General features: G+C 38.3%; 1 protein-coding gene across 28 annotated transcripts in view; it reads left to right on the forward strand.

Moving 5' to 3' along the window:
• PHF21A (PHD finger protein 21A) overlaps positions 1-26,150 on the forward strand; it is a 116,133-nt gene that overhangs the window by 87,714 nt on the left and 2,269 nt on the right. For 17 of the 28 annotated variants that reach the window (XM_085550256.1, XM_085550252.1, XM_015864376.3 and 14 more), the window contains 12 exons: positions 3,299-3,499; positions 7,168-7,422; positions 9,123-9,209; positions 10,966-11,262; positions 12,990-13,088; positions 14,135-14,186; positions 14,999-15,078; positions 15,364-15,424; positions 17,758-17,921; positions 22,652-22,807; positions 24,382-24,457; positions 24,787-24,890. In XM_085550256.1, coding sequence (XP_085406382.1) covers positions 3,299-3,499; positions 7,168-7,422; positions 9,123-9,209; positions 10,966-11,262; positions 12,990-13,088; positions 14,135-14,186; positions 14,999-15,078; positions 15,364-15,424; positions 17,758-17,921; positions 22,652-22,807; positions 24,382-24,457; positions 24,787-24,890 — 1,632 coding nt within the window. Of the gene's footprint in view, positions 1-3,298; positions 3,500-7,167; positions 7,423-9,122; positions 9,210-10,965; positions 11,263-12,989; positions 13,089-14,134; positions 14,187-14,998; positions 15,079-15,363; positions 15,425-17,678; positions 17,922-22,651; positions 22,808-24,381; positions 24,458-24,786; positions 24,891-26,150 lie in introns of all 28 variants that reach the window. The other 11 variants (XM_085550261.1, XM_085550258.1, XM_085550260.1 and 8 more) reach the window with 2 other exon arrangements.

Here is a 26,150-nt window from a genome sequence, read left to right on the forward strand (position 1 = left end):
AACGGGAAAGTGCTATCACTAAATGTCACAGTATTGATTACATTTATTACTTGTAAGAAGGGGTCATACAAGGTGTGTAGGTCTCTGTGAACTCAGTGGTGTGAAGAGTTCTTGATGAAGTTAGCAATGAAGATGTCAAGACAGCAAGAGCTATTAAATTATGCAGTATGCTTACGGGGCACAGCTCGGCAAATAGATTTTGTAGCAGCCTGACCATAACCATTGCAGAGCACAAGCAATTATTTTTTGGGTAGGATACAGCTCGGATGAAAGGATGTGATTATTAACTTCTTTCACATTCTGGATGTAAACAGAGGCTTTGAGGAAAATTCAGTAAACTTGAAAGACAAATGCTTTTCACACATTTCTAGTACTGAGGAAAAAGAAACTACCTTAGAAATATGGGTGGGTTTGAGGGCTTTCTGACACTCAGAAAGCTGCTCTGTTATGTTTATGTGTTTACAACTGAGTTATTCTCAGCTTAAAATTCTGAAGTTGTTGGTAAGAATGCAGTATTTAAACATTCTTCAATTAAAAATGGAGTTGGGGGAATGGCAATTATTGGGAATACTTGTTAAGAATTCTGTGGTGCTTCTAGATCACCTCAATCTCCCTGGCTTTACCAGATGTGCAGCCGGGACTTTACACCAACACTGGCAAATTTCAGCTATGCAGACTGTGCGTTCTGGGGTGCAAACTGCATTCAGGATTGATTAAGAACAGCCAAATAACTCACAGGAACCATTTTAAAACACTGCTTTAATAGTATGAAGCCTCACAGTAGACAAGATGTTCTTGTTATCCTGGCCCGAGCTGGCAGTGGTGCTGGGAGGATGCAGCAGTGAGGTGCTGTGAGTGGACATGGCCTGGGCTTGGTGCCTGTGTAGGGGCAGCCCGAGCTGGTTTGAGTAATTAAGCTAAGTAATTTCAGAATACATTGTTCAGAGCTGCTCTTGATAACTGCTAGCAAGCACGTAATCCCTGCAGCCTTCCAGATAGTATAACGATTTCTGTGGCACTGTGGTATTTTTACTGACAGTTGGTAGAGGAAGCTTAATAAACTGCGTCAGCAATTGGCATTCTCTGCAAACTTCACTTGTACCGCTTTGAATCTTAAAAGCATTAGATGTTTCTTCCAATTTAATATCTGCATAATGGATGTGGATGGCAGGATATGCTGCTGCCAGGTGGCTCGCAGCAGCTCTCTCCCCATCAGCACCGTCGTTCTATCTTATTGGCAAAACAGGACAAGGTTGTCCTATTGCTCTTGTCCTGAGTTGGTACTGCAATTCTTCAGACTCCCGTACAGTACATTTTTGGCATGTTTTACATAGACATGTTGTAGTATTTCATCTCCTGCTCTGCTCCTTTCTCCTCTCCTCCCCCTTGGGTTGCTCTTTGGAAATGTTTTTCAGCTCTTATGCTTACTGATGCAGCACTTCAGTTTGTGGGTTAGCATGGTTGATCTTCTCAGAAAGCAATTTTAAATGATTATTCAGCTATTCCGTGTTTGAATGAACTGATAGACACAGGCCACTCAAAACTATGTAAAACATCTGAATTTGAAAAATACTTTCTATGCCCTTAGTATTTTCGCTTTGTTCTAGGTGGGAACAGTTTCCAGTTTAGGTTTTGACATCTTTCAGCATTCTCCTAGGTGCAGTTTGGAATATTTAGTTTGCGTTCCTGCCTACTGCTCCTTGAATTTTCAGTGAGATCGAGCCAGCGTTTCTGTTGCCTTTGGAGTCTGATGTGTATCCCTGGCAGGACCATCATCACAACTCCCGGCAGGTTTTAGAAGCTGGGTGGTCTTCCTCATGTATACTTTGTAGCTTCTGAATTCAGCCTTTTGCAAAAACATCAGAACTTTGAATTCATACTTTTCAACCCCATGAAACAGGATTATTCATTTGTTTGTTTGTTTGTTCAGGTTGATTGTGTGTTCTCTTTTGCTTTTTAAAGTTCTGGTTCTCAGAAAGTGCCTTTTTGAAACCCTGCAACTTTTGCTGTTTTCTAGGTGTGAGGTTAGCATGTTAGGCATGGTACAGCCTTAACTCTTCATAAGCAACATATTCAGAAGTAGGCTTGAAGTACACAAGTGGGAACTACATAAAGAACAGATACTTCACTACTTCAGAGTTCCGTAATCCTGCATGGAAAAAATAAAAATAAAGATAAAAAAGAGGCAAAGATTGTTTCAGTTGGTTGTATGTACCCAGACTATTTTTTTTCCCCATTCTCTCTTTCTTTTGTACTACACCCTAAAAGAAATGCTTCAAAAGAAAAATTGGAACTCTTGATATTGGCAGAAAGTTTTCTTCTTTTCATGTAAGTGGAAGTGCTTCAGGCAGCCTCTTCTGCTAGTGCCGAGCTCTGACTGAGCTGGTCTGACCATCAGGGCTTTTGGTAAAGTTTCCTCAGGCTGGCCCCTGGCATGTCCAGTCACTCTTCAGTGTACTCCTCCACATCCAGCCATGCAGTGTTACAATGCTGGTGAACACATCTGGGTCTTTTTAAAGCCACCCTCGATTGGTGGTGGTTAGAGTATTGGAAAAGATGCTTGTTTCCGATCATGTGCACAAAAAAAAGTCTTGTGGTGTATATACCCCTTGTTGTGCTAAAGCACGTGAACATACATAAAATGCGAGCCCTTATTACCCATGCAGCAGCATGGTATCTTATCCTGTATTTCACCTGGTCTGGTGTTAGATCTTTTATCATCTAAGGATACCCAGTAGCTACCAGAAGAAACTTCTCTTTGAAATAATCTCAAATTTTCACGAAAGCTGTAATATCACAGGAAGCATTTAAGCTTGGAGAAATAAGTCTATGTCTTTCCTTCCTGTTGTAGGTAGCCTTATCTGATTTTCATTCAGTTGCCAGTAATATTGGACTGAATGATCGCCCTTCCTATTCCCCACTTTGCACATAGTGTAGTTCTCTTGACAGTCATTTTCTGTGCCCGGGAGTGCATGTCAGAAAGAGATGCAGACTTTAGAATCTGGATGCCAACAAGTCTCAAGTGAATATATGCTAATGAGGTCTTGCAGTGGTTTGTGAATAGCCTGGAGCCGAGTGAGTTTCCACAAGGACAACAAGGTCATCCTGCTGGACAGCATAACTATTCTGGAACTCAGTCCTCTAGTTAACACCAGTGTTTAAAATTCTAAAAAGAGAACTACTACGCTTTTGTATAGTCCTTTATTGACATTAAATGCTTTAGGTATTGTTATCTTCTCTAACATATGCAACAAAATAACCATCATCATATCTGTTTATGTTTTTGTTTATCTGGTAGAAAAGAGTGGTGGAACAGCTTCGAAAGAATTTGATAGTGAAGCAGGAACAGCCGGACAGTAAGTTTCAAATACAGCCATTGGCACAGTCAGAAAACAAACTACAGACGCCACAGCCACAACCACTACAACAGCTACAGCAACACCATCATCAACAGCAGCAGCAGTCTACTGCACCCTCTCCAAACGTGATTGGATCACAGGTAAGAATTGCTGGTGCAGTTCTCTTCCTTGCTGAAGGTAAAGTTCACTGCAGAAAAATCACAGGTGCAGACAGAAAATTACGAACTTACACTTTGGCCTCTTAGTGTACCAATATGAGTTTTATCTTTCTGTGCATACACACATATCAGTTGTTTGGGTTTTTTTGTTTGTTTGGTTGTTTGTTTTTTTTTGCAGTAACCTATTAGAGATTAAAAGTCAGATCATAATGTCACAAAAAAGAAAGATGGTAGCATCACCTTACTTAGAAATAAATAAAAGTTTAGCAAATGAATCTGTCTTTTCCACAGGTGCATGCATGTATGATTACCCATAGCCAGCAGGTCTCAAGAAACAGCAAAGACTTTGCTTGTACTGTATGTAGTGTATGATTAAAGTCATTTATTTTTAAAAGACTCACAGTCTTTGTGAACAAAATGTAAGGAAGCAGTTCCCTCCTTCTGCCTGGCTCTTTCTAAACAGGCATAACTCATATCTAATAATTCTTACCTGAGTCTGCTCACATTAATTTAAAAGGACACAATGGTAGTTGCAAAGTTTAAATTTTAGAAAGTAGTGTATTTATTGGGAAGGCACACTGAATTTCATTACAATGCAGGATTAGAGATATAATCCCTGTACTCACCAGGGAAAATGGACTGCTTTGCTGAGAAGGAAATTGCAAGCTAATTCCAAGTCTCTACTGTTCAAATATTTAGAATCTCAAAAGTCTGCTACTAAAGCAGCTAGAAAGGCAGGGGCGTGTTTTGTAGTAAGGGGGTGTGTGACTTTTGTACCTACTGTTGCCATCTCAGCAGCTCACATGTACTTAGATGGCAGAATTCACCATATGCATGGAGTTGCAACCATAACTTTGACTGGTAATGATTCTTGTCTTTTCCTGAAAACAGAGGGGGAAGAAATGGTTGAGATCTTAGTTATCTCATTAACTGAACAAGTTGTTTTGAATGCTCTCTAAAAATACCTTTGTGAGGCTTAGGTACTTCTAAAAAATTATTGAAGAACTGGAACAGACTTAACTAAGAAAAAGATGGTCATGAGCACAAACATCTACACTGAATCTTAGACAGAACAAAGAAGTGTGTACCGATGTGTGGTAAAATGGTGAATTGCCCTTTGCTGTACCACTGTTTTCTGCTTTTCAGTCAGGAAACACAACTGAAAAAGCAGTCTTACATTTTTCTCCTTGTTCCACACTTCGCATTCGCGCATTAACTTCCAGGTCATCTTCTGGGTTGCAAAAACTGAGGTTTTGTTTAAAGTTAAAGAGCCCTCTAGTGAAACAGCCACAAAACTGCTGCACCCTTCAGACTCGTTGATGCTGTTGCACTCAGAAAGTAATCGGGAACTGAAAGGCAGGTCTTCCTCTCATCTGAATAAAGAAAGCCAGCTCATACCCTTAAGTGATCTGTTATTATTTATGTTGGTATAACCCTAAAGTATCATCACATGCTTCTGTAGGTGGAATCTATGTACAGATTCTCTATCCTCTTGCCCCTCAATAAAACTCTGTCTTCTCTTTCAGTAAAGATATAGGAAACACATAAAGGAAAGTCAAATATTTTGTCTCTGTGTAAAGGTTATTGCTGCCAACTTTTGTAACAACACATTTGCTAGTAAAGCGAATGCTTTCAATTGTTATTTTCACAGTAATTCAGTCTAGGACTAAAGTTATATATACTGCCCTAATAGTGACATCGTAACATATTTAGCATAATCCAGTAAGAGGGATATTTTTTCAAAAAGATAGTATTACTACAATGTTTTTATGTGAAATAAAGCCAACTTGCTGTGAATGGTACTTCAGTATGAATTCATGCATTGAAAACTTTTTAGAATAACCGAAGCAATTAATACTCAGCAGAGTAACAGAGAAATTCAGGCTCTGTGATCTGCTGTCTGCAACTCTGCTCTCAGTACTTTCACACTTACCAGAAACCCTTGAAAGTCTCCCAGTCTTGTACTACATGATGGATTACGCTTTTCTTTAAGATGTTTATAGATGAATGTAATTCTCGTGAACATGATACGGTGTTGCATCTTATTGGAAAAGCTTGAATAGTATTACTGCTTCAGGGGAAAGGAGCCTCTTGCTTTGGAGATAGCACAGGAGAGGTCAGTGAGAAGCTCTTAAATCTAAAATAGAAAGTTAAGGGAATTGTTCACGCTGAGACAATGAACAAATTATTATGACTAGTTTTTATATATAAATGTATTAAATTGTAGCGCAAATTATTCTTTGATTTGGCATTATACAGTGATTTTTTTTTTACACTTTAGTGTAATTAACAGGAGGTATAGTTTAAGCAGTAAAATAAATGGTGGTGTGAAAGCAAAAAGCATTTTAGCTTAAGGAAATAATATCAGAGGAAATACTGAAGAAACCAATTGGAAATATCTTACTTTATTATAATGAAAAGAAAGGTCTTCTGTGATCATAATGGAGAAATCTGAATCAGGCATGTTCAGAATGTGACAAAGGCTGCCTTGACCCCTGGTTCTCCATTTTTTCCTGTTCTAAAGTCTAGCACCATTGTTGAGAGGGAATGACTCCTACTTCATTCTAAAAGCACTTAATGAAGCCAGTAACTGTTTTGAAGATGCGGGGTCATTAATAAACTGGATTTTTTACACCAAAGAGAGAAGGAATAAGTTCACCTGCCATTCTGTTGAGCGTCATTCATCACGATTTTTTCTGTGCACATTGTGTTCTGATTGTTTTATGGAGATTTTCCTGCCTTGTTTATTTTTGAATGAGATTGATCTTTTCTGTTTTCCTCAGTATCTTAGAAGATGGGACATTTTAAAACAAAATTAGGGGATTGTAATTGTTTGACTTCGGAATACACTTAATTTGGGAGCGTAGTGCATCAATGCATTTCAAATAAATGCTGACATTAAGTGATTCAAAACCACTCTCTTTAAAACAGGCTGAGAGCAATCTGGAATCATGTGCATGCACCAAAACCACCCCCACTCCCCCATTCCAGTGAAGTTAAAATTAATTGCCTGCAGCTGGACAGGCTTACAGCCAGCTCATAACTCCAGGATAGCCCTGCTGGTATTCTTAGGGAAGAACATGAAGGACTGAATTGCTGTATGTGTGTCTAAAACTGAAACTCGGACTAGCCAGAATCAAAATCCATTTTTTGTTCTTAAAGAAACAAATGAGGTTATGAGGGGTTGTATTTTTTTTTCCCTCTTTCTCTGATTATGATCTCTGTAATTAAAGTTTCCATTTGAAATTTCCTATGTTAATTGATGAGATGCCCGTTTGCTGGTTTGTTTCATAAACTTCCAGCATATAGGTTTGATGTTGACAGTACACATTTGGAAGTAGTATGAAACTAAAAGATCAAAAAACATATATGCCTCTGCCAACACTTGCTTGTCATATTCTCAGAAACTGTTTTTGAATCGATCTGTAATTCTGCAAGGGATAAAATGTTCCCAACAGGTGCCCCAAATGAGGTTTCTTTCTAGCTACCCAGTTTTCAGAAGCGTAAAATCATATGCATGTCTGAACAGTAGGCAGGTAGACTTAGTGCAGCCTTTTCTTCTGCTGTCTATTGTTTCTGACAAACCAGCCCACATCCTGTCTGATACCAAGTGTCTCTGTCTCTTACAGTGTTTTTTCTGTTTCCTCTAGAAAACGGTAACTACAGCTTCTATGATCACCACTAAGACACTACCTCTCGTCTTGAAAGCAGCAACTGCGACCATGCCTGCCTCCGTTGTGGGTCAGAGACCTACCATTGCCATGGTTACTGCTATCAACAACAACCAGAAAGCAGTCCTCAGCACTGATGCACAGAATGCGCCGGTCAACCTCCAGACAACAAATAAGGTCACTGGGCCAGGAGCTGAGACAGTCCAAATAGTGGCGAAAAACACAGTTACTTTGGTAAGCATTTCATGTGTTTGCCCTGCAAGTATGTGTGGTTTAGTTTGCAAGACAGCTATAGGGGAAAAAAAATAAATCACACTTTTCTACCAGAAAAAAGTAGGGACTTGTTATGAGACTTTGTAGGTTGACATTGCTAAATTAAAAGACTGGGAGTAAAATATTTACTAAATCAGTGCTTTCATCACCTCTGTGTAGTAACTGTTAGTCATGGGGAAGCAGCAATTGTTTTGCCCCTATGTAGTCTATGGGCTGTGTTCTGCAAAATTTCAGCTCTTTTGTTTGGTGAAGATGCTGTCAGAATTTCATGGTTTGATCATTTTGGGGTTTTGTCTTTCATTTTTTGAGTCAATCTCTCCTGTTCGCTTTGTGTGATCAAGTCTCTCATGTTAGACACACCACTTAATTCTGCTCACTACCATGTCTTCGCTCACCACTTTTTCATACACAGATCCTGTTTCTTTAACCATGTATTTTGGAAAGTGCTTTGATGTTATCATACAGTCCTTTCCAGAGTAGTTAACTTGATGAACAATTAATCAGACACCTGGAGATACAAGAAGAAATGTTGTAGAATTGGATTATATAACCTCCTTGGACAAGAAATTAGGAATTATATAGGATCATGACAGGGAAATTCCACTTTTGAATTAAAGATTAAAACTTCACTAAATACAAATCTTTATTTAAAAATACAGTTTAATACTGTAAATTAAAGTAATTTTACTTCCTAATAGGGCATCATTGTAAGCAGGATAGAGCGTTTGGAGGTTTTTCTACTATCCCCTTTTCCAGAGTCATCTGTTGCCCCCCTGTCATCTGACTTTCATGCTTCTGCTTAATCTCTTTGCTGAATAACCTACTTAGGCTGTGCAGGTGATAGTGCTATTATACTTACACATGATTTAGGTTTTGGTAGCACATTTCTTAAAAAAAAAAATCTCAGAATATTTTCCCAAGCTTTAATTAATCAGTGTGATATCTTTTGGAAGTAAATCGCGATCTTATGTGTATGGACAGAAGTAGAGAAGGGTGGAAACTAACATGGACATTGATCTCAAAGAATCTCACTGAGTACTCAACTAAAGTAGTTAGTAGCACTAATCAGATTAATTATTTGGCAACTCCAATTGATTTCAGGTAGAAAGAGAAGTATTTAGGACTCCTTAAAATTAGAGCTTAATTGCTTCATTTGGCTTACTTTCAAATTTTAGGCTGTGCATTTACAGCCCCTCAGAGTGTCACTAATATTGCTAGAAATAGAAGAGTTCCAAATTTTCTCATTTGTACGAGATAATCTTTTGTTCTCCTGGATGTCATTGAGTATGATAAGATAGTATAGCTGGGCATCAAAGCCTAAAGTTACTTTCTGTCGGTTATAATGCTAATTATGAACTATTAAAACAAATCAGAGTTTCATTATCTCCAGATGAAGTGATTTTGGATAACAGACCACAGTAGTTAGTATAAGTGCACTAAAAGGCGAGATACCTTCTGTTTGTGAACAACGGTATACAGGCACTGGAAAGTAGGGGTACTTCCATTTTCAGTACATTTGTAATGAAGAAGCTGTTACAGTGAAAAACTATGGAGTGAAAAGCCGGGAACATCAAGTCTGAAAATACATTCAGGGTGTTGATTTTTGTGAACAACATCAAAGCTGTTTTCCTATGATTGAACTGTCTCTTATATTCTTACAGCAGGTTCAGGCTACACCCCAGCCCATAAAAGTGCCGCAGTTCATCCCTCCTCCCAGACTCACACCTCGTCCAAACTTTCTTCCACAGGTAAGTGTGTAGAGAGCAAGCAATTGAAGAAGGACCTTAATTATAGCATAAATAGGAGAAATCTTCTGTGAACATCGTGCCTGTCAGTCTTTATTGGTATCGTGGTGGAGGAGACAATTCATCTTCATGGGAAGGTTTAGCCCAGATGTACAATAGAACAGAACAGTTTGGTTCTGTTGGAAGGAATCTTCAAAGACCATCCAGTCCAGCTGCCTGAGCAGTTCATTATCCAAATGCCTCTTAGAATACAACCATGAGGCAACAACCACCTCTATAGGAAGCCTGTTTCAGTATTTGACCACCTTCACAGTAACAAAAGCTTTCCTAATATCCAGTCAGGAAGGAATTTCTCACTGTGGGGATATTTAGGAGTCAAATAGGCTGCCTAGAGGTGTGGTGGAATCTTCAGCCTTAAGGGTTGGCAAGACCCATCTGGACAAAGCCCTGAGCATCTTGGTCTGCATTTAGTGTTGGCCTTGCACTGAGAGGGAGATGGGATTATAGAACTATCCTGAGCTTCCTCCTGCCCTGCGCATCTATCATTATGAGATTAACATATAGTGATCATTTATGAATGTATTTGCATCAAAAGGAATGGTGAATTCTTGCTGAACTGGTGTCAGCAAAAATCAATGCATCACCCAAGGCCTTAAATTGCTGTAATTATTGTTTGCTGCTCATGAGCAAGAAGGAAAAACAAGACGTCTCTATGTTGTTCCCAAGTATTTCGGTATTGCAACAGAGAACAATACAGACAGTGATTTTTGTTCACAGCTGAGCAGCAAAACTTGTAGAGAACAAATTTTTTCACAGGTTGGAAAAGACACAGATTTTTTTCTCATTAAAAGAAAAAATCTTGAAGGAACTATTTTGTTTCCAATGTACACTCGGCGCTGACTAGAAGCCTTAGTGTGTTTCAAAGGAAAAAAAGGAAAATATAGGCTGGAATCTGATTAAAACTGAGGGATGGTGAAATCTGTTGGAACGTCACCTTGTTTTCAATGATAAAATCCATTGTGAGTACTAAATGTGGATAGGACAACAGAAATGAAATAGTGAAAAAGACTTCATTTTCAGAGTAATTTATTCTGTTTCTGCACATTGTAATCATGTGGTAAGTAAAAACAATGGGCAAGAGATAAACAAGTGTTTGTAGTGGAGTATTAAGCAATTTTTGTGACTCACGGAAGAAAAAATGTTACTAACTGCCTTTACCTGTACCCTTCAGCATTTTCATATGGGAGATTCACATATGATTGTGAAAATGTTATGTATATAGCAAGAGTGGATGTGCAAGTGTCTATTTAGACATGTACAGAGTGATACGATAACAGTGATTTTCTGAAAAACTGTTAGAGACTCAGTACAAAGCCCTGAGACACGCTTCTAACATGAAAGTCTCAGCAGTGCCAGTAAATACTGCATTAATTTTTGGCTTGCAAAAGCAGTATGTTGATTTAGACATATATGAGGCACTTGGCAATATACATGTAATATAAATATCCATTCATCCAAATACCATTTCAGGGACTGTGACTGCTTATGCAAATGTTTTATAGATGGATCTTATGAAAGTAGGTTTGAAAATGTGGCTTTTTCTTTTTCGCATCATACTTATGGCACTATGCTAAAAATTACATTCTGTAAGGAATCAACCTTGCATGGATTATACAGGCTGAATTCTAAGACTTAGTAAATATGTTTTTCTTCAGTATTGGTGTATGAATATCTCTCTTCTTTTTTACTTTTCCCGTAGGTTCGACCTAAACCAGTTGCCCAAAATAACATTCCTATTGCCCCAGCACCTCCTCCAATGCTTGCAGCTCCTCAGCTTATTCAGAGGCCTGTGATGTTGACAACAAAGTTCACACCCACCTCTTTACCCAATTCTCAGAACTCCATACATCCAGTTCGTGTAGTTAACGGGCAGACAGCAACCATAGCCAAAACTTTCCCTATGGCACAGCTCACCAGCATCGTGATAGCAGCACCGGGTACCAGGCTTGCTGGACCTCAGACTGTACAGATCAGCAAACCAAACGTTGAAAAACAGGTACAGATAAGAAAATGTCTTACATTACATTACATTAATAAATACATACTATATTTATTGCTTTATGGTGCCCATTCTGGAGAGGATATGAAATGGGGAAGCTTTCATTGGTTTCTGGAAATATTCAAGTTCCAACAATAGTACAAATTGTGAAATCACTTTTGACTCTTGGGGTAGAAATAACCTTTCTTCTTTAACTTCTTTTTGTACTGTAGGTTTTTTATTCCTCTCTACTGTTCAGCTTCAATGGCTTACAAGCAAGCTGTATTCCAAGGCTGTACTAATTTCTTGGAGACCGTGTTCGAACCGAAATTGTTTTTGTTTTTCAGGTGGTGCCAACCTCAGAAGTGGGGGGAAAAAAAAAAAAAAAAAAAAAAAAAAAAAAAAAGATGCAAAATCAGAAAAGTATCTAATCCAACCAGTGCAGCAGTTTCTTCCTTGTTCTTTCAGTCTTGTTGGCTTATAACTGGAGAAGAAAATAGACTTGCTCATCTTTAGAGGACTGGTAGTTTACTATAACTACATAGGGTTAAATGAGCGGAAGGGAGACCCTCAGAAGCAGAGCATTCCAGATAATTAGTTCTAAAGTCTCTCTCCACTGAAGACTTTATTTAAGTTTTTACCTTAGCATGGTTTGCAGTGTCTGCATCCTTGCCATTCAGTTGAAGTGAAGCAACCTTCTATTTCACTTTTAATTCTTTCGCTTATTACACGTTAGTAATATTATACCATTATATAATATATAATGCATTGTCTATAACATACAACACATATTCATGTAATTATGCATATTACTATACATTTTACTTACAAATCTTTCGTAGACTAAAGTGCCTTGAAGTTATCTTCCACGTTTGAAGTCACCTATAGAGACTGAGATAATCTAGTGCATGAAAGATATGCTTGTGTTCTGTTCTCCCTATGAATTCACATGAGTAGGTTCTTGTGTACCTCAAGGCAGTTCTACAAGTTATTCAGCAGTGCGTGCACTTTTCATATGATTTGAAGTTGTACTTCTACCATACTATACTTTTGATGCCTATTCCTTTTGATGTCAGCAATATTCATTTGCTCTTCAAATAATTACTGGAAAATCAAGGAACTGTTGAAAAACATACAGAAAAATGTTGATGGTTTAATAATATATTAACTTTTCAGTATATTCTCCCCATATGGTAGAGGGGAAGAGTTTGTGTCTTTGTAGAGATTACCTCAGTTTGTAGGATCAACAGCTATGCCATGGGTCGGGGATTGTCATGCATGAGTTTTGTGGTATCACTGAAGAAGAATCTAACTTAAGAAAAAAAAAAAAAAGTGCAGAAAAAGATGAGGTCTTAGGAGTCAGAGAGTTTTTGAGCCATTCATAATTCTTCAAGAAGATTAAGGAGCCAGAAGTATAAAATCCATGTAGCCATGCAGAATGGTTTTACCTGAAGTTTTCCATCCCGTGCAGCGTAGCGGCTTCTGTAATGGAGTTAACTCTTGTGATGACTTTTACTGCTTGCATGGCTGCTTGGGTTAATGGAATGGTTGCGAGGCTGCTTCATCCTTTGTTAAAGCAAAACAGTACTTAACATTCCTCTCAGTCCGATTCTTCATTAATACACTGCCAAAATACAAAGTGTTTTTCTTTGTATCTGCTAAAGTATTTGTTTTGCTTTATTAGTCAAAATAAAATAGGCCTCCTTATCAGAGAATGAGAGAAACGCTTTTATTTTCTCCCCCAGACTATTAAACCCCATGTGGAAGCAGAAGAGAAGCAAACAGAAAGTCGTACAGTTACTCCACCTGCTGCACCGAAGCCAAAACGAGAAGAAAATCCACAGGTATCAGAACAGAGTTTTCTGGATGAAAGGAATTCTTTATTCCTCAGGAAACACTTTTTCCCGCCCTCTTCTTCCCTTAAGATTCCTAAACTTTAACATTCCATATATTCTATTGGGTAGCAGTAACTGTCAGTCTATGACCTTGCAGGTTTACAGAATAAGAAATCTAAACAGATACAATGCATTTGCATTTTTCATCCTGGTCTTTTGTTAAAATAGAAGTTTGTAATTTCCCTGACACTTCCTTCAGCCAGGAGGCTTAGATTACAGTGTTGATTTCCATTCCTTTGAGCTTTTAGACTGTTGGAAAACTGCCTTTATAAGGGGAAAAAAAAGAAATAAAAGACTACTGTTCTCATTAGCAGGGTGGAAAGAGCCATTTATGTACACATTCTGCCTAGATTTTATTCCAGTTTAGGTCCCATTAGTCTTGGGGGGATGGAAAAACCAAAATGGCTATTTCTAAGAGCCTTTCTGCCATGTTGAGATCTGGAACTGATTGCAACTAAATGTGTTTGTTTTTTTAAATGGATTCAAGCTGGCTACTTGTAATGTGAGCATTAGCTATTGTCAGTACAAATTTTGTTTTTTAGATGTCTGTGCATTTCTTGCATTAAAATTAGAATCCCTTGAGAAAGCCATAGCCTTAATCAAACCGTAACAGACTTGCTTCATGTAGTCTGCAATAATATGGAGATGGTGTTCTGCAGCCTGTAATATTTTACTGGCAAGCAAGCTGTGTTGGCATTTACTAAGAACCAATAACGTAGTTATCTCAATGTATTGGAAGTAAGGAAACTGCTTTCTTGTTCCTAGCTCTGCCAACTTGGTGATCATAAGCAATTGACATTTCCCTATATCTCAGCCTAGGTTCCCAAATTAACATATATAAATGAAAAGTGATTTACAGAAGCAAAGCATTATTAGTAACATTTTTGGTGCTTAGTTACCTGTCAACTGATTTTAAAGGGCCTAAATAAAACAGCTTATCCTAATAATTGGAATTTTCACGATCTCGATATTTTTCTCTTTCTTCCCTCTCACAGAAACTTGCCTTCATGGTATCTCTAGGACTAGTTACTCATGACCATCTGGAAGGTAAAAAAAAAAAGTCTTAAGCTGGTTCTTGAGCTCTTTGTTTCATAATCATTCTGAATGGGAATTACAAGTCTAACATATTTCTGTATTCAGTGTAGTATTTTCTTGCACAAACATGCTTTTGGGATGTCTGTACTCTTGATCTAACTGGTCCTCTTGCACGTCCTTTATTCTCCTTATTACATGGATGCAAAGCAGTTGCTTATGCGGCTGAGATCAGAAGGATCAGTGTTTGGAAAGAAAGCGTATGCTTTGATGATAGGAAAGAAATTTGTGACAATACTTTTGCATTCTGAACTACCTCTGTATCTGTGGAGTTGTACCATGGATAATTTTACAGAAATCTACATCTGGATTTCTCATTTATTTCATGATTTCATGGGACTGTAACCTGTAAAGGAAATGAATTAATAGATTATAATTTGTTTTCCCAATCTTAAACATTGAAAAACAGCCTAACATTGCAACAGCTTATGTATTTCTGTACTGTGTGTATTTTTAGGTACTGACAAGGTTATCAGAGGCTTCTAGTTTTAGCTCCCAATTACACTGACTGCCTGTATAAAAAGTCATAGTCCTGAAGTACTCTTATTTAGAAAGAAGATGACGGTCATTTTGTGACTTAGTTGAGCACTATACTTGTATTCTTTGTCAGCTCTTAGTTCCAAACCTACAGAAATTAGAAGCATGATAGTTTCCTCTGTTGAGCATGAATGGCGTTCTGTAGAAATCTTCATGTGCAAAGTGCATTCTTAGGAACTCATAATTTCTAGGGCCTGTTGTTTTCTAACCTGACTGCTTTGTTTTTCAAGAAATCCAAAGTAAGCGACAAGAGAGAAAAAGAAGAACAACAGCAAATCCAGTATACAGTGGAGCTGTTTTTGAGCCTGAGGTATTGATCTTACAACATTTATGTCCTTTTCTGCCTTCCCCTATGAAAAACTGAAATTAAATGGCAGTGTGTGTTAGTCTTAACCATTAGGTCAGCTTGCATATTGGACTGAGGCAGTCCAGAGGTCAGAATTAGTGTAAAAAAAGCAAACTTCTCTGAATCTATGCTCCAGAAAACAAAACAGCTGGTAATCATACATAGTGTTACCTTGCTGTTTATCAGCTATTTTATATAGTTGTTACCAAAAATGTTAGCCAGCTAAAATGGTCATGCTTTCCCCTGCAGCGCAAGAAGAGTGCAGTCACGTACCTGAACAGCACAATGCATCCTGGAACGCGTAAAAGAGGTGAGGTATACTTAGACATGTCTTCCTGCTCTGTGCCTTTTCCTCCATCTTGCGTTTGCAGTCCCCTTGTTGATTTGAAGGGCAAAACAGAGAAGGACTTTACAGTACTTCATTTGTCTAGTAAATTTCCATGGTAGACACAGATCTTGACTTCTAGGGATTAGCATAGCAGGTTTTATTAAGCAGCTCAGTGTTTCATTTCAGTTTCACCTTCTCCCACAAAAATAGAGCAAAGTGAAAGGTGACACGTCTGAACATCATTTAGAGGTATAAAGCTGCTGTCGAGATTCTCTTTTTAATAACTGAATTGTATTGCTACTGTCGAGAAGAAGGTGGTTGTGGAAGAAGTGTCTGTGCCCTGAGTAGTAGAGGAAACTTAGTGTGAGAAAACCTTGTTCCTCAGTGGGAGCAGGGATGGGTCCTTGGAAAGAATTTGTCTTGTGAAAGATTTTCTTGCTCATTGTGAACACTTTATTGTGAGCAGAGTGCCACTTGTCCAGGAATGGAATATGATCTTTTGTTTAGGTATGCAGTATTCTTCAGTCCAAATTCTTCTGTAAAAATAGTTGAAATTTTAATACTTATCTTATGACGAAAGACATGAGTCAGCACAGCATAGCAGAGAACTTCGTACTGGTTTTCATACAAGGCATCAACCACCACGCATACATAACAATTTTTCCTGATTTTTATGATTTTCTGCAGTTCTTAAGAACTTGTGCAGTACAGAATTGACCAGTTCAATTATGATTTATATTTTTGCTGCAATGTCAAACATTCATTTGATGTGTACTTTCTTTGACAAACCTCATCAGTCGATAAAGACAATGCAACAGAGCCTACCCTTGTGCTATTTTGAACAGAGCACATTGGTATCCACCACTATCTTCTAATCACATTAAAAAAAGACTTTTTTTCTAATAGTATGGTATGAATTTTACAGAGAGAGAGTTTTACATTTGCTCTGTGGATAAATAAATGTTCCTACTTCTAATAATGATTTCTTAATTCTGTTTTGTAAGTCACTGTGAACAATTATTGCATCGATTAAAGGGATTGCATGCTTTTGTGCTTGATATTCTCTTAGCCTGTTTATGCATGCTGACTGCTGTTTTACTGTCTTTTTTTTTTTCTCACACACTGTTGTGAGTCTGCACCTTCCATTAGCACCAAGTTAGTAGCATGCATTTTTAATTGATAGAAGGTTTGGGTTTATACATTTATTTTATGATTTAGGGTAGCTTTATATTAGTTGTAAGGCTTATGCAAGCATGTGTGCCCTTGACAGCTTTAGCTGGTGCTGAGCATGTCAGAAATTTCAGCCGTGGACATTGCTATCAGAAATCCATTTCCAAGGACATACTCAGTTCTGGAACAGATCCAGACCTTAAATGCAAGGTTTAGAGTGTTAATAGGTATGGACTAACAATCTGTAAACATAAGATCTGGGGAATTATTCCTAGATCCTAAGTCCTTTGTGTTTACATATCCATAAATTACTGTGGAGAAGGGAGGCAGAAATGATGGTTACATATTGTTTTTTACTGTCTTACTTTGCATACGTAATTTTACAAAAATAGTTACAAACACATTTTGCACTTCTGCTAATCTGAAGGAGCATATAGGAGCTGTGCATAGTCAAACATACTAGACTGAGGAAGGTTAAGAAAACACACAGAATCTGAGGAGAGCCACATTTTAAGACTAGTGATAGATTACAGCTGGTAGTGCTGGGGTTATGAGTCACACAACAGGACTGTTCTTGAGGCACCCTAATTTAAAAGATGTACCAGTAAAGTAGAAAGTGCTGATCTGTGGGTGAGTGGGTTTAAAAAAATGAGAAGAAAAGGAGGAGGTTGGAATGGTGAGTGTTGGCCTTTGATAAAGGACTTAACCTTTGAGTAGATTTATGCTGGCAGTGGAAAGATAGGAATGTGTGGGATAACAGTAGAAAGGATTCCATAGTAGTTACTGTGGCTTCTATCTAGCCTTGGTGCCAATATATTTTCCCTAAAAACCGAGTAGCCTTGTTTCAAGGAGTCCCCAGACTGCTTTTGGGGGAGCAGTACTTCGACCTTCTCACAGAACTTATTTCTATTTCTGTCTGAAATACATCTTTTAAATGTTCTTTCCTTGCAAAATTCTACTTGAATATTTCTAAAAAAAATTGTTTAAATCTTTGCTTCTGTCCTTCCACTTGTAACTTTTATATTAACTTCCTCTCTGTGCTACATCATTTCCTTTTTCATGCTAGCCAATGAGGACCACTGGCCAAAGGTATGTAAGATTTTGTTTGTTTGTTTGTTTGTTTGTTCCCTTTTGTTAATATGTAGGTCGTCCACCTAAGTACAACACGGTGCTGGGGTTTGGGGCTTTGACGCCCACGTCCCCTCTGTCCAGTTATCCCGACTCCCCTGAAAATGAAAAGACAGAGACCACATTTACTTTTCCCGCGGCTGTTCAGCCTGTGTCCCTGCCTAGCCCCAGCTCCACAGACGTAAGTAATTCTTGGGGAGGGAGGTTACTTTTGGAATGATACACGGAAACACAGTCACAAGGAAAATTATTGCAGATTTTGTTTCTTTAGTCTCACTCATCCTTTGTCCTGGTTCAGTGGATTGAAACTAGCTAGTATCCTTTTAACACCCTTCCTTTTTCCTCCTGCACCTATGTTCTCATCCCATGGAGATTTTATTTATAACTTTCAGTGGATTGAAACACTGGGAGGCACTAGGCATGCTAGATGAGCTCATTTCCTTTGTGCCATGTTTGTGATCTTGTCTGACTGAATTGAATCTGTCATCCATGATAAAGGGGAAAGGGGAGAATGGAAAATATTACTTACAGACCATAATAACAAAAAGTTGTGATGTTTCAGTAATGAGAGAAGGAAAATATCTTGGATAACCCTAGACAGCCAGGAGCAGTGTTCACAGCACTGGTTATGGCAGTTCAGCTACATTAGTAGCTGAATACGTTGCCATGTGATCAGATCACAGAATCTCAAACGAAATCTGCTAATTTTGTCGTAATTTGTAAAGAAGCCAGTATCCTTTTTTTAAGTTAAAAACTAAGATTTGCCCCTTTAAGCTCAGCCTCTTTTAAAGTTGCTGAGGATGACCCCGTTATTTCATTGTTTCCATTTCTTGCTGGTAGCATTAAGAAAAAAATTAAAGGCTGTGCATAAGCTTCAGAAAAGAAATAACAGGGGAAGTTGACCTGAGTTACTGTGTAGGTCTGACACAGCGTAATGAATGGACAGTATGGTTTGTCCAGAAGTGTGCAGTGACTCTGTCCTGTAAGAGTGAAGCAATTCATTGTACTAAACTTGTCAGGAGTTGTAGCGTACTTCCAGTAAAGTGCTTGCCTTTTAGTAACTACTAATTAATGTGAACAGTTTGAAAATGAAAAGGCACTGGCTTATTTATTCATCTAGGTTTCTTTTCTTTGTTTGTATGATTGTAGTTTGTTTTTTTTTTTGTTTGTTTGTTTTTTTTAATGTAATATCATGTATAGCTGAGAGTCAACAACTTGAAATGGACTTTAAGGAAGAGTTGAGTTGGGAGGCTTTATTTTTACCTGTGCAGTTTCAGCCTTTAGAGAGCACAGACTGAGGGATGGTATTTGTTCTGAAGAGGTAACAGAAATAGAAATAGTGGAAGTGTGTCTGAGTCATAGAAATAAATAGATGCAGTTCTGATACACAGGGAATATGTATGTGAAATTAGAAGGTGCACTTTTATGTAGTCACTTTTGAGAGCGGAATAGCACTCAGCTATAAAAACCCTTTCCTGACAGTCAGATGAAAGAGGCTGTGGAACAGCCCCCCAGAGGGAGGGTGTGCCAGCTCCATCTCTGGGGACTTCTAAAAGTAAGCAGTAAAATTGACAAGAAAACATGCTAGAGAGATCATTTTTTTTATATTGGCCCCATGAGAAGGATTGGTTAATGTGTTAGTGTGTGTTAGATCTTTTGCATAGACTTCTGTATGGTCACTTCCTACTGTATAAGGGCTCTCAAAACAGTACAATGTGTTGCTGTCCTGTTTTCTTGCAGTGCCTGGTGACAGCAGGCTAAATCAAGAATAGAGAATTCTTGAAGCATTCTAATCTAGTTCCGAATGCCCTGAATTTTCTCACACCTAGCTGATGGATTGTTTCAATATTCATTAATGACAAATCTGTCTTGAAGTTGCCTGTGAAGCCCTTGGTTATGGGTGATTCTCCCTCACACAATAGCATATTCACCTGGGAGATAGCAATTGCCTTTGATAGTCAATTACTCAGCAGCAAGAATAATGCAAAACTGTTCTCTGTCTAAAAATATCTATTCCGGTGATGGTTCAAGTCTGTGGTCACAAAATGCCTTTTTATTAGTAAATTAATAAGTGTTACAGTTGAGCAGAGCGTTGGAGAACATTCAGACTGCAAAATCAAGCTCATAAACATTAGGAAATGCCTAGATTGGTATTGCTTGTGATAACTTAATTCTCTTACAGCACACATACCTATTATACTAATCTTTATTAATGTGGTCTTACACAATTCTTGTTTCAAAATATTTAGTTTTACTGTGTTATTGAAGTGAAATGTACATATACATATATATTTCACATTCAAAAACATAAACTACACACACATACTGTGGATTTGATATTGTATTGTTGTGCTGTATTGCTGAAAGCCAGGCATTATTGCACTACATACTGTATAAAAATAAAATAAATTGCTAGATGTGCAGAAAGCTTTCATTTGCTTTCCCATTCTCTTGGTAGAGAGGAAATAGAGCGAATAGTGACCTCAAATCACCTTTTACATTCACACTGTTTTGAAATTATTCTTTGATTTCTTCTGCCTATAACATATGTTAGAGAATCGTCAGCGAGCTCTGCTCTAACATAAGTTGGCTGCATGCAGCCTTCAGGGAGCAGGGCCAGAAGCTGAGATTAGTGGGGTGCACGTCACAACATCAAATCCAACTCCCTTCATGCATATAGTATTAACTGTCCATAAAATCTGGGATGTTTCTTTGGATTTGAGCACTGGCTGGGATTTATTTATTTTTTTTATGTCCAGTTATAGATTTTGAGGAAATACCGGGAAATTTGCATTATTGTTTTGAGGAACCAACAGTAGGATTATGGATTTTGTGCATGAGTGTTGCCATTTGGATGCATTCAGAAACACCACACACTGACCAGTGTATCATTTCTGGTTTCATGATGTTCTGTTGAATTTAGAAAGCTTTGGGTCTAAATTTCTTCATGTCACCTCTTCAAGAAGCAACAATACACATCTCTCGTGTAGGTCCTTTTCTGCAAGATATTAGATTGTCAGTTTGGGTTTTTTATCAGCACTAGTTGGACACCTAGGCTAGGTACCAAATGCCATTTGTAATCAGTAGCAGCCAGAGGCAGCTTAACAACACATATAATTCTCCAGAATGAACATTTTCTTCTAAAACATGAGAGTTTTCCTTAGGTTGCAGAGGATTTTGGTTTAGCTTCTCTGGCACCTGCTGCCTGCCTTCCTTTCCTGACTTGTGTTCGTAGAATGCATAATGGAGGAAAAGAAGCTCTTCCCAGCCTGGTTACGCAGATCGCTTCAGAGGAGGGCTGAAATGTCACTCGTTTCATTCTTCTGTTAACACTGAAGAGCTCTGTGGTGTTAAAGTATGAAATAATACCATAACCCAGCTGCCAGTGATCCCTGCGAGTTACATAACCAAAAAATGGCACTGATAATTCACTGAAGGTCATTCTTTTACAAAACACGGCATCAATGCTGACCTTGGGAATTAAGAGAAGCATAGCATTCCCTTCAAAGAAAGGCCTCATCAGCAACAGAGTCAGGAAGTAGGAGCCTTAGCAGATTGCCTGCGTCTCATTCTTCTAGTGTGTTTAATATTTTATCCATAGTAGAGGTTAGCATCATTTTTCTTGTCTGGCAACTTAATGTGTAAGTGCATGGCCAAGTCCAGTATCATTCCAAGATAATGGAACTTACACGCTTGAAAAGACTGTACAGCTCAAAATGAAGCATTGCATGCAATGATAAAGCCTATATACAGAGGGAGAGTATGTGCACAGTTAGACTCAGCACACACGTTTTAACATTACAGTCTTGAGGATGTTGTGTGTGTGAAACTTTTGACTAAAGTCAGTGAGAAATGCATATTTCAGACTCCAGACAGGGCCTAGAGTACGTCACGTTGTTGGAACAAGCCACAGTGAGAGTTCGGATGCCTCTTTCCTATTCTATGGATGCTAACCCATTTTTCTTCCATGTTTCTTTGTATTTTTATCCAAAGAACAAAGTGAAAACAAACACCACCACAACTACCAACCCAAGCATAAGATGGAGTAACAGGAGGAGAGAGGGAGAAGAAAAAGTGACAAAAATTAGACCTTTCTTTCTGGGGAGTTGATGCCTATAGAAAAGAAATATCTCTGATAGTGATACAGTAGTAAGTCAGGCTAGATTTTGCCAAGAGATGTTGTCAGTAATGTTTTCAACTCTTTCTGAAATCCAGGAAAATCTCTCTTGGTATTTCTTCATCTTGGCTCTCAGCCTACGTTAGCAATGAAACATAAACCACTGCCCATAGAAAATGAGAAAGTTTTGAGTCATGACTTTTTTGGTGACACTTGAGGTAGCCTCTATGAAGTAAAAAGAATTGTCTCCAGAGTGTAGTTCGTTTTGTTCTTTTTTATTTACAAGCAGAGCACCTTTTCCTTCTACTTTCATTTTTAAGGGTGACCTGAATATTTGACGGTGTTCTTTTAAGTCACTCCGTTGGGGTTTCTTACATACAATTACTGGCAAGAGACCGCCTCATTAGCATTCCCAAACTGAAGTTGTGCTTACATCCAGAAATGAGAAGGGTTAAGAAAGTGGGTAGCTCATCATTTTAGGCAAAAGCAAGCAGGGTAAGGGGGAGAAGAATCTAAAATTAGACGGAACATGGCTTACTAGATGTTAAGAGAAGCTATGGTGATACGTGTTTGCTATGACCTTACCTTGAGAGGGCACTGTTTGGGATGACTGATGTTAGTATTTCTGATTTCCTGCCTGATTTTCCTAAAAAGGGCTTGATCATTTGGAATCCCCTTGGAAACAGTTGTGTTGTAAGCTTTGCATTAACAAGGATGTGGATGTCAAAGGTCAAAATTCACTTTTTGCCTTCTCTCTTTCTCTCACCTTAACCCCATCCCCTCCACTTTTACAGGGCGATATCCACGAGGATTTTTGCAGTGTTTGCAGAAAAAGTGGACAGTTGTTGATGTGTGACACATGTTCACGTGTTTATCACTTGGACTGTCTGGACCCACCTCTGAAAACCATTCCCAAGGGCATGTGGATCTGTCCCAAGTGTCAAGACCAGGTACTGTTTAACAGACAGAGAGGGCTATACACAATGCACTGTTAAGATTTTTCCAAGTTAAAGAACACAACCATGTCACTTAGTTTACTTACATCAAGGTAGCCTGACATTGAACCAATCTATCTGATCTGCAATAAGGGTTGTGTGAATTTCATCTAATTACGTATGTCTTACTCCCAGACTCAGGGTCCTTACTTGTGTTTTTAGTCTTTTGCTGTGCCAAAGCATGCAGACTTTTGGGAAAGGTTCTTTATTTCCCATAGAAATGTTCCTGTTCATCTAAGCAAGTTAATTCAAAAGTTACTGGTATGTTCTTCTGGGTAGATAAGTAAAATGTTTGTACAAGCCTGCCTCAACAGATAGAGAAAATATAAACATCCCTTTTCTTATATAAATCAAGCATCGAAGACTCAGCCTTCAATGATCTCTCTAATAATACTGTCAAGCATCAGCATAATGAGGGTGGGCAATTACCTTGGGTCTTCCTTCTTCCAGATGTTTCTGTAAAAGTATACAACTGAAGTGAACAGATAATATTTTAATATTTTCTTTATAATTGCATTGAAATGACAAGACAAAGAAGTAAACCGGGGTATTCATAACCATTATGTGGTTCTTCAGAAGTTGCAAAGGATTGCTGTTAATCAGCAGCCTGAAGCTGTTAGTGTTCTGTCTGGTTTAGCATATTGCTTAGTCACTCGCATGGGCAGATGGTAAGGTAAGAATACAACGTGGCATATTATGTGCTGCTCAGAGGAACAGCAATGCAAAATTCGAGTGACTTCGTAATTCAAATGAGGAGGGAGTATTGCCACTTCTCTGTTCCTGCTCCTGTGTACCATCACATATCCTTCCTCTTGGTATTTCTGTAATACATTCCCACGGAGTTCTGAGAAAAAACTGAGTTATTTTGCTGAAAAGTGACCAAGCCCTCTATCTCCTGAGACATCCCTCTGCTTCACTTATTAAAAAGGCACAATACATTTTTCTTCTCAAATTAAAGCTCCTTAGGAAGGAATATGTGAGGAAGGCACTTAAATACATAAATGCTTTTCATCCTCATATAAAGAGAGCTTGATGATTCTATTAAGACTATTCTGATGCAAAGGGCACATAGGACAGTTTGACGTGTTATTAGCCCAGAAGTGCATTGTTTAAGTGTATGGTGTAGAAGCTGCTCTGTGACATGGAAAGTTTTTCCTCAGAACAACTGAGATCAGCAGTTTGTCCAAACCATGCAATAATGTTTATGTCTCCTGGCAAGTTTCAGTTCAGGTGCATTATCTTTTCATTCCTCTTTTAAGTTTTTCTGTTTCATTAGTAGAGTTTATTTGTGGCTATGGAGGGAATTTGAGAATATGCTGACATTTGTAAGAAACAGGCCTCCTTTGTGGGAGCTACAATACAGTTGTGAATAATTCCCTCTGTTAAATCTCAGAACAGGTCTGCAAAGCTTCATGTTAACAGGGCTCAGATTAATGATAGCCACAGAGAAATTGCGTTTCCCTTTCTTCTTTTCCTTTTCTTAGGGATAGATTGTTTACCATCTAAATCTCTACACACTTTTCTTTCAGATGTTAAAGAAAGAAGAAGCAATCCCATGGCCAGGAACTTTAGCAATTGTTCATTCATATATTGCATATAAAGCAGGTAAGAAAATGGGGAGCAATGTTTTTTTTATCAGTTTGAAAACTGGAAAATGTTATTGTGGGAGTGGGACAGCACGATACTTCCTTTACAAGTGGAAATTAAAGAGGAAGAATTTAATCATTAGTGAAGTGATAATGGCAGTCTAAACTTTTACGCTTTTTATGATACTTGTGTGTGCTGGGGAAATTTTGGTTGTGATTTATTGTGAAATGGGTTGAATTTACTTCAGTAACACTCTTTAAATGAAACAATTTAGAGCTTCTACTCGCAGTGGTAACAAAAAGACTTTAATTATTATTTCTGGAGGTGATTAGTATTCTGTTTTGCAGCAAAAGAAGAAGAAAAACAGAAACTACTTAAATGGAGTTCAGATTTAAAACAGGAAAGAGAACAACTAGAGCAGAAGGTCAAACAGCTCAGCAATTCTATAACGGTGAGTATCGCCCTCTCAGATAAATCTGCACCTGCGTTCTGGTGTCAGAATGCAGATAGAAAACTGCAGAGCCCACGTGCTAGACTTACCTTCCGCTGGTTTTACTGAGGATTGAACAGGCTCTTTTAGAACTCTGCTTTTTCAGGACTTTTGGGAGCAGGAATGAAGTACAAGCGACATATACTTAGAGACACTCGTACACGATCCCTCCTGACCATATACTGTAGACATGCAGTGACCTATAATACCAGCAGGTGACAAACATGACCCACGGCACTATTGTCTGTGGGCAGCAGATAAATTCTAGTTCTCTAGTGCCTCACTTAAGTTTGAATGATTGGGCCTCTGTGTGCAGTAAGAGTTACTTGGTGCTCTCTTCAGACATTCCTAATACAAAAGTGACTATTTTCTCGCAGCTGTCACTTGGGCTCTTGACATGCTGGCTAGACAGTCAGCAAGCCTCCACACATTACTAATTGAACAGTGTCATACTTCTGACCAGAAGCACTAGTGTTCTCCTTAATTTATGTCAGTAATTGAGCCATACATATTAATTTTCTCTTAATATGCAAATTGGGCTCGAGTTGCCAGTGCAAAGTTTCAGCCCCTCACTTAGCATGGCCTAAGGCAGTACCACAAAATGAAAACTACTAACATCTATGTGGCAGCTTGTGTAAAGCTGGGTATGTAAGTATAGACTTGGTTTTTTTCCAGTGTAGATGCACTGTCTGGTCTGTGTGTCTTTACCTCTTAGATGAAAAGTAAACATCCCGTGTTTAAAGACCTCTAAATGCTGATGATACAATTAAAACAATTGTGAGCAAGTGGTAAGAGGTGCTGGCTGGAAGTTCTGGAGTCTGTCATCTTCTGGTTAGCAGTGGCTGGGCATAAACTGAGCAGCACTAGAGCTGTTTCTCTGTCATATACAGAGAAGCAGAAGCAAGCCTTAGCAAGGATTGATAGTAGGTAATGAGAATGGTGTTTTTTCCATGATCAAGCCATTGTTTATGCTCTAATTCAAACCATCAAACAAAGACACATTAGATCTAAATTTTGTAATGTTCTTGTGATGCAAAGAGCTGCACGTGAAAACAGGATAGCTGAAAATAACAGTGTCTGGAGATCAGTGTGAATAAAAGACTTGAAAAATATAAGGTTGCTATCTCATCTCTGTGTAAGATCCTGAAAGTTATAGGTGCAAAATAGCTACCATCTCCTTCTTTCTGAGGGTTTCAAATATAGATATATGCAGTTTTTCAC

Source organism: Coturnix japonica, chromosome 5 (genome assembly GCF_054131305.1).
Source record: "Coturnix japonica strain WE chromosome 5, WE-NBRP24, whole genome shotgun sequence".
Lineage (NCBI taxonomy): Eukaryota > Metazoa > Chordata > Aves > Galliformes > Phasianidae > Coturnix > Coturnix japonica.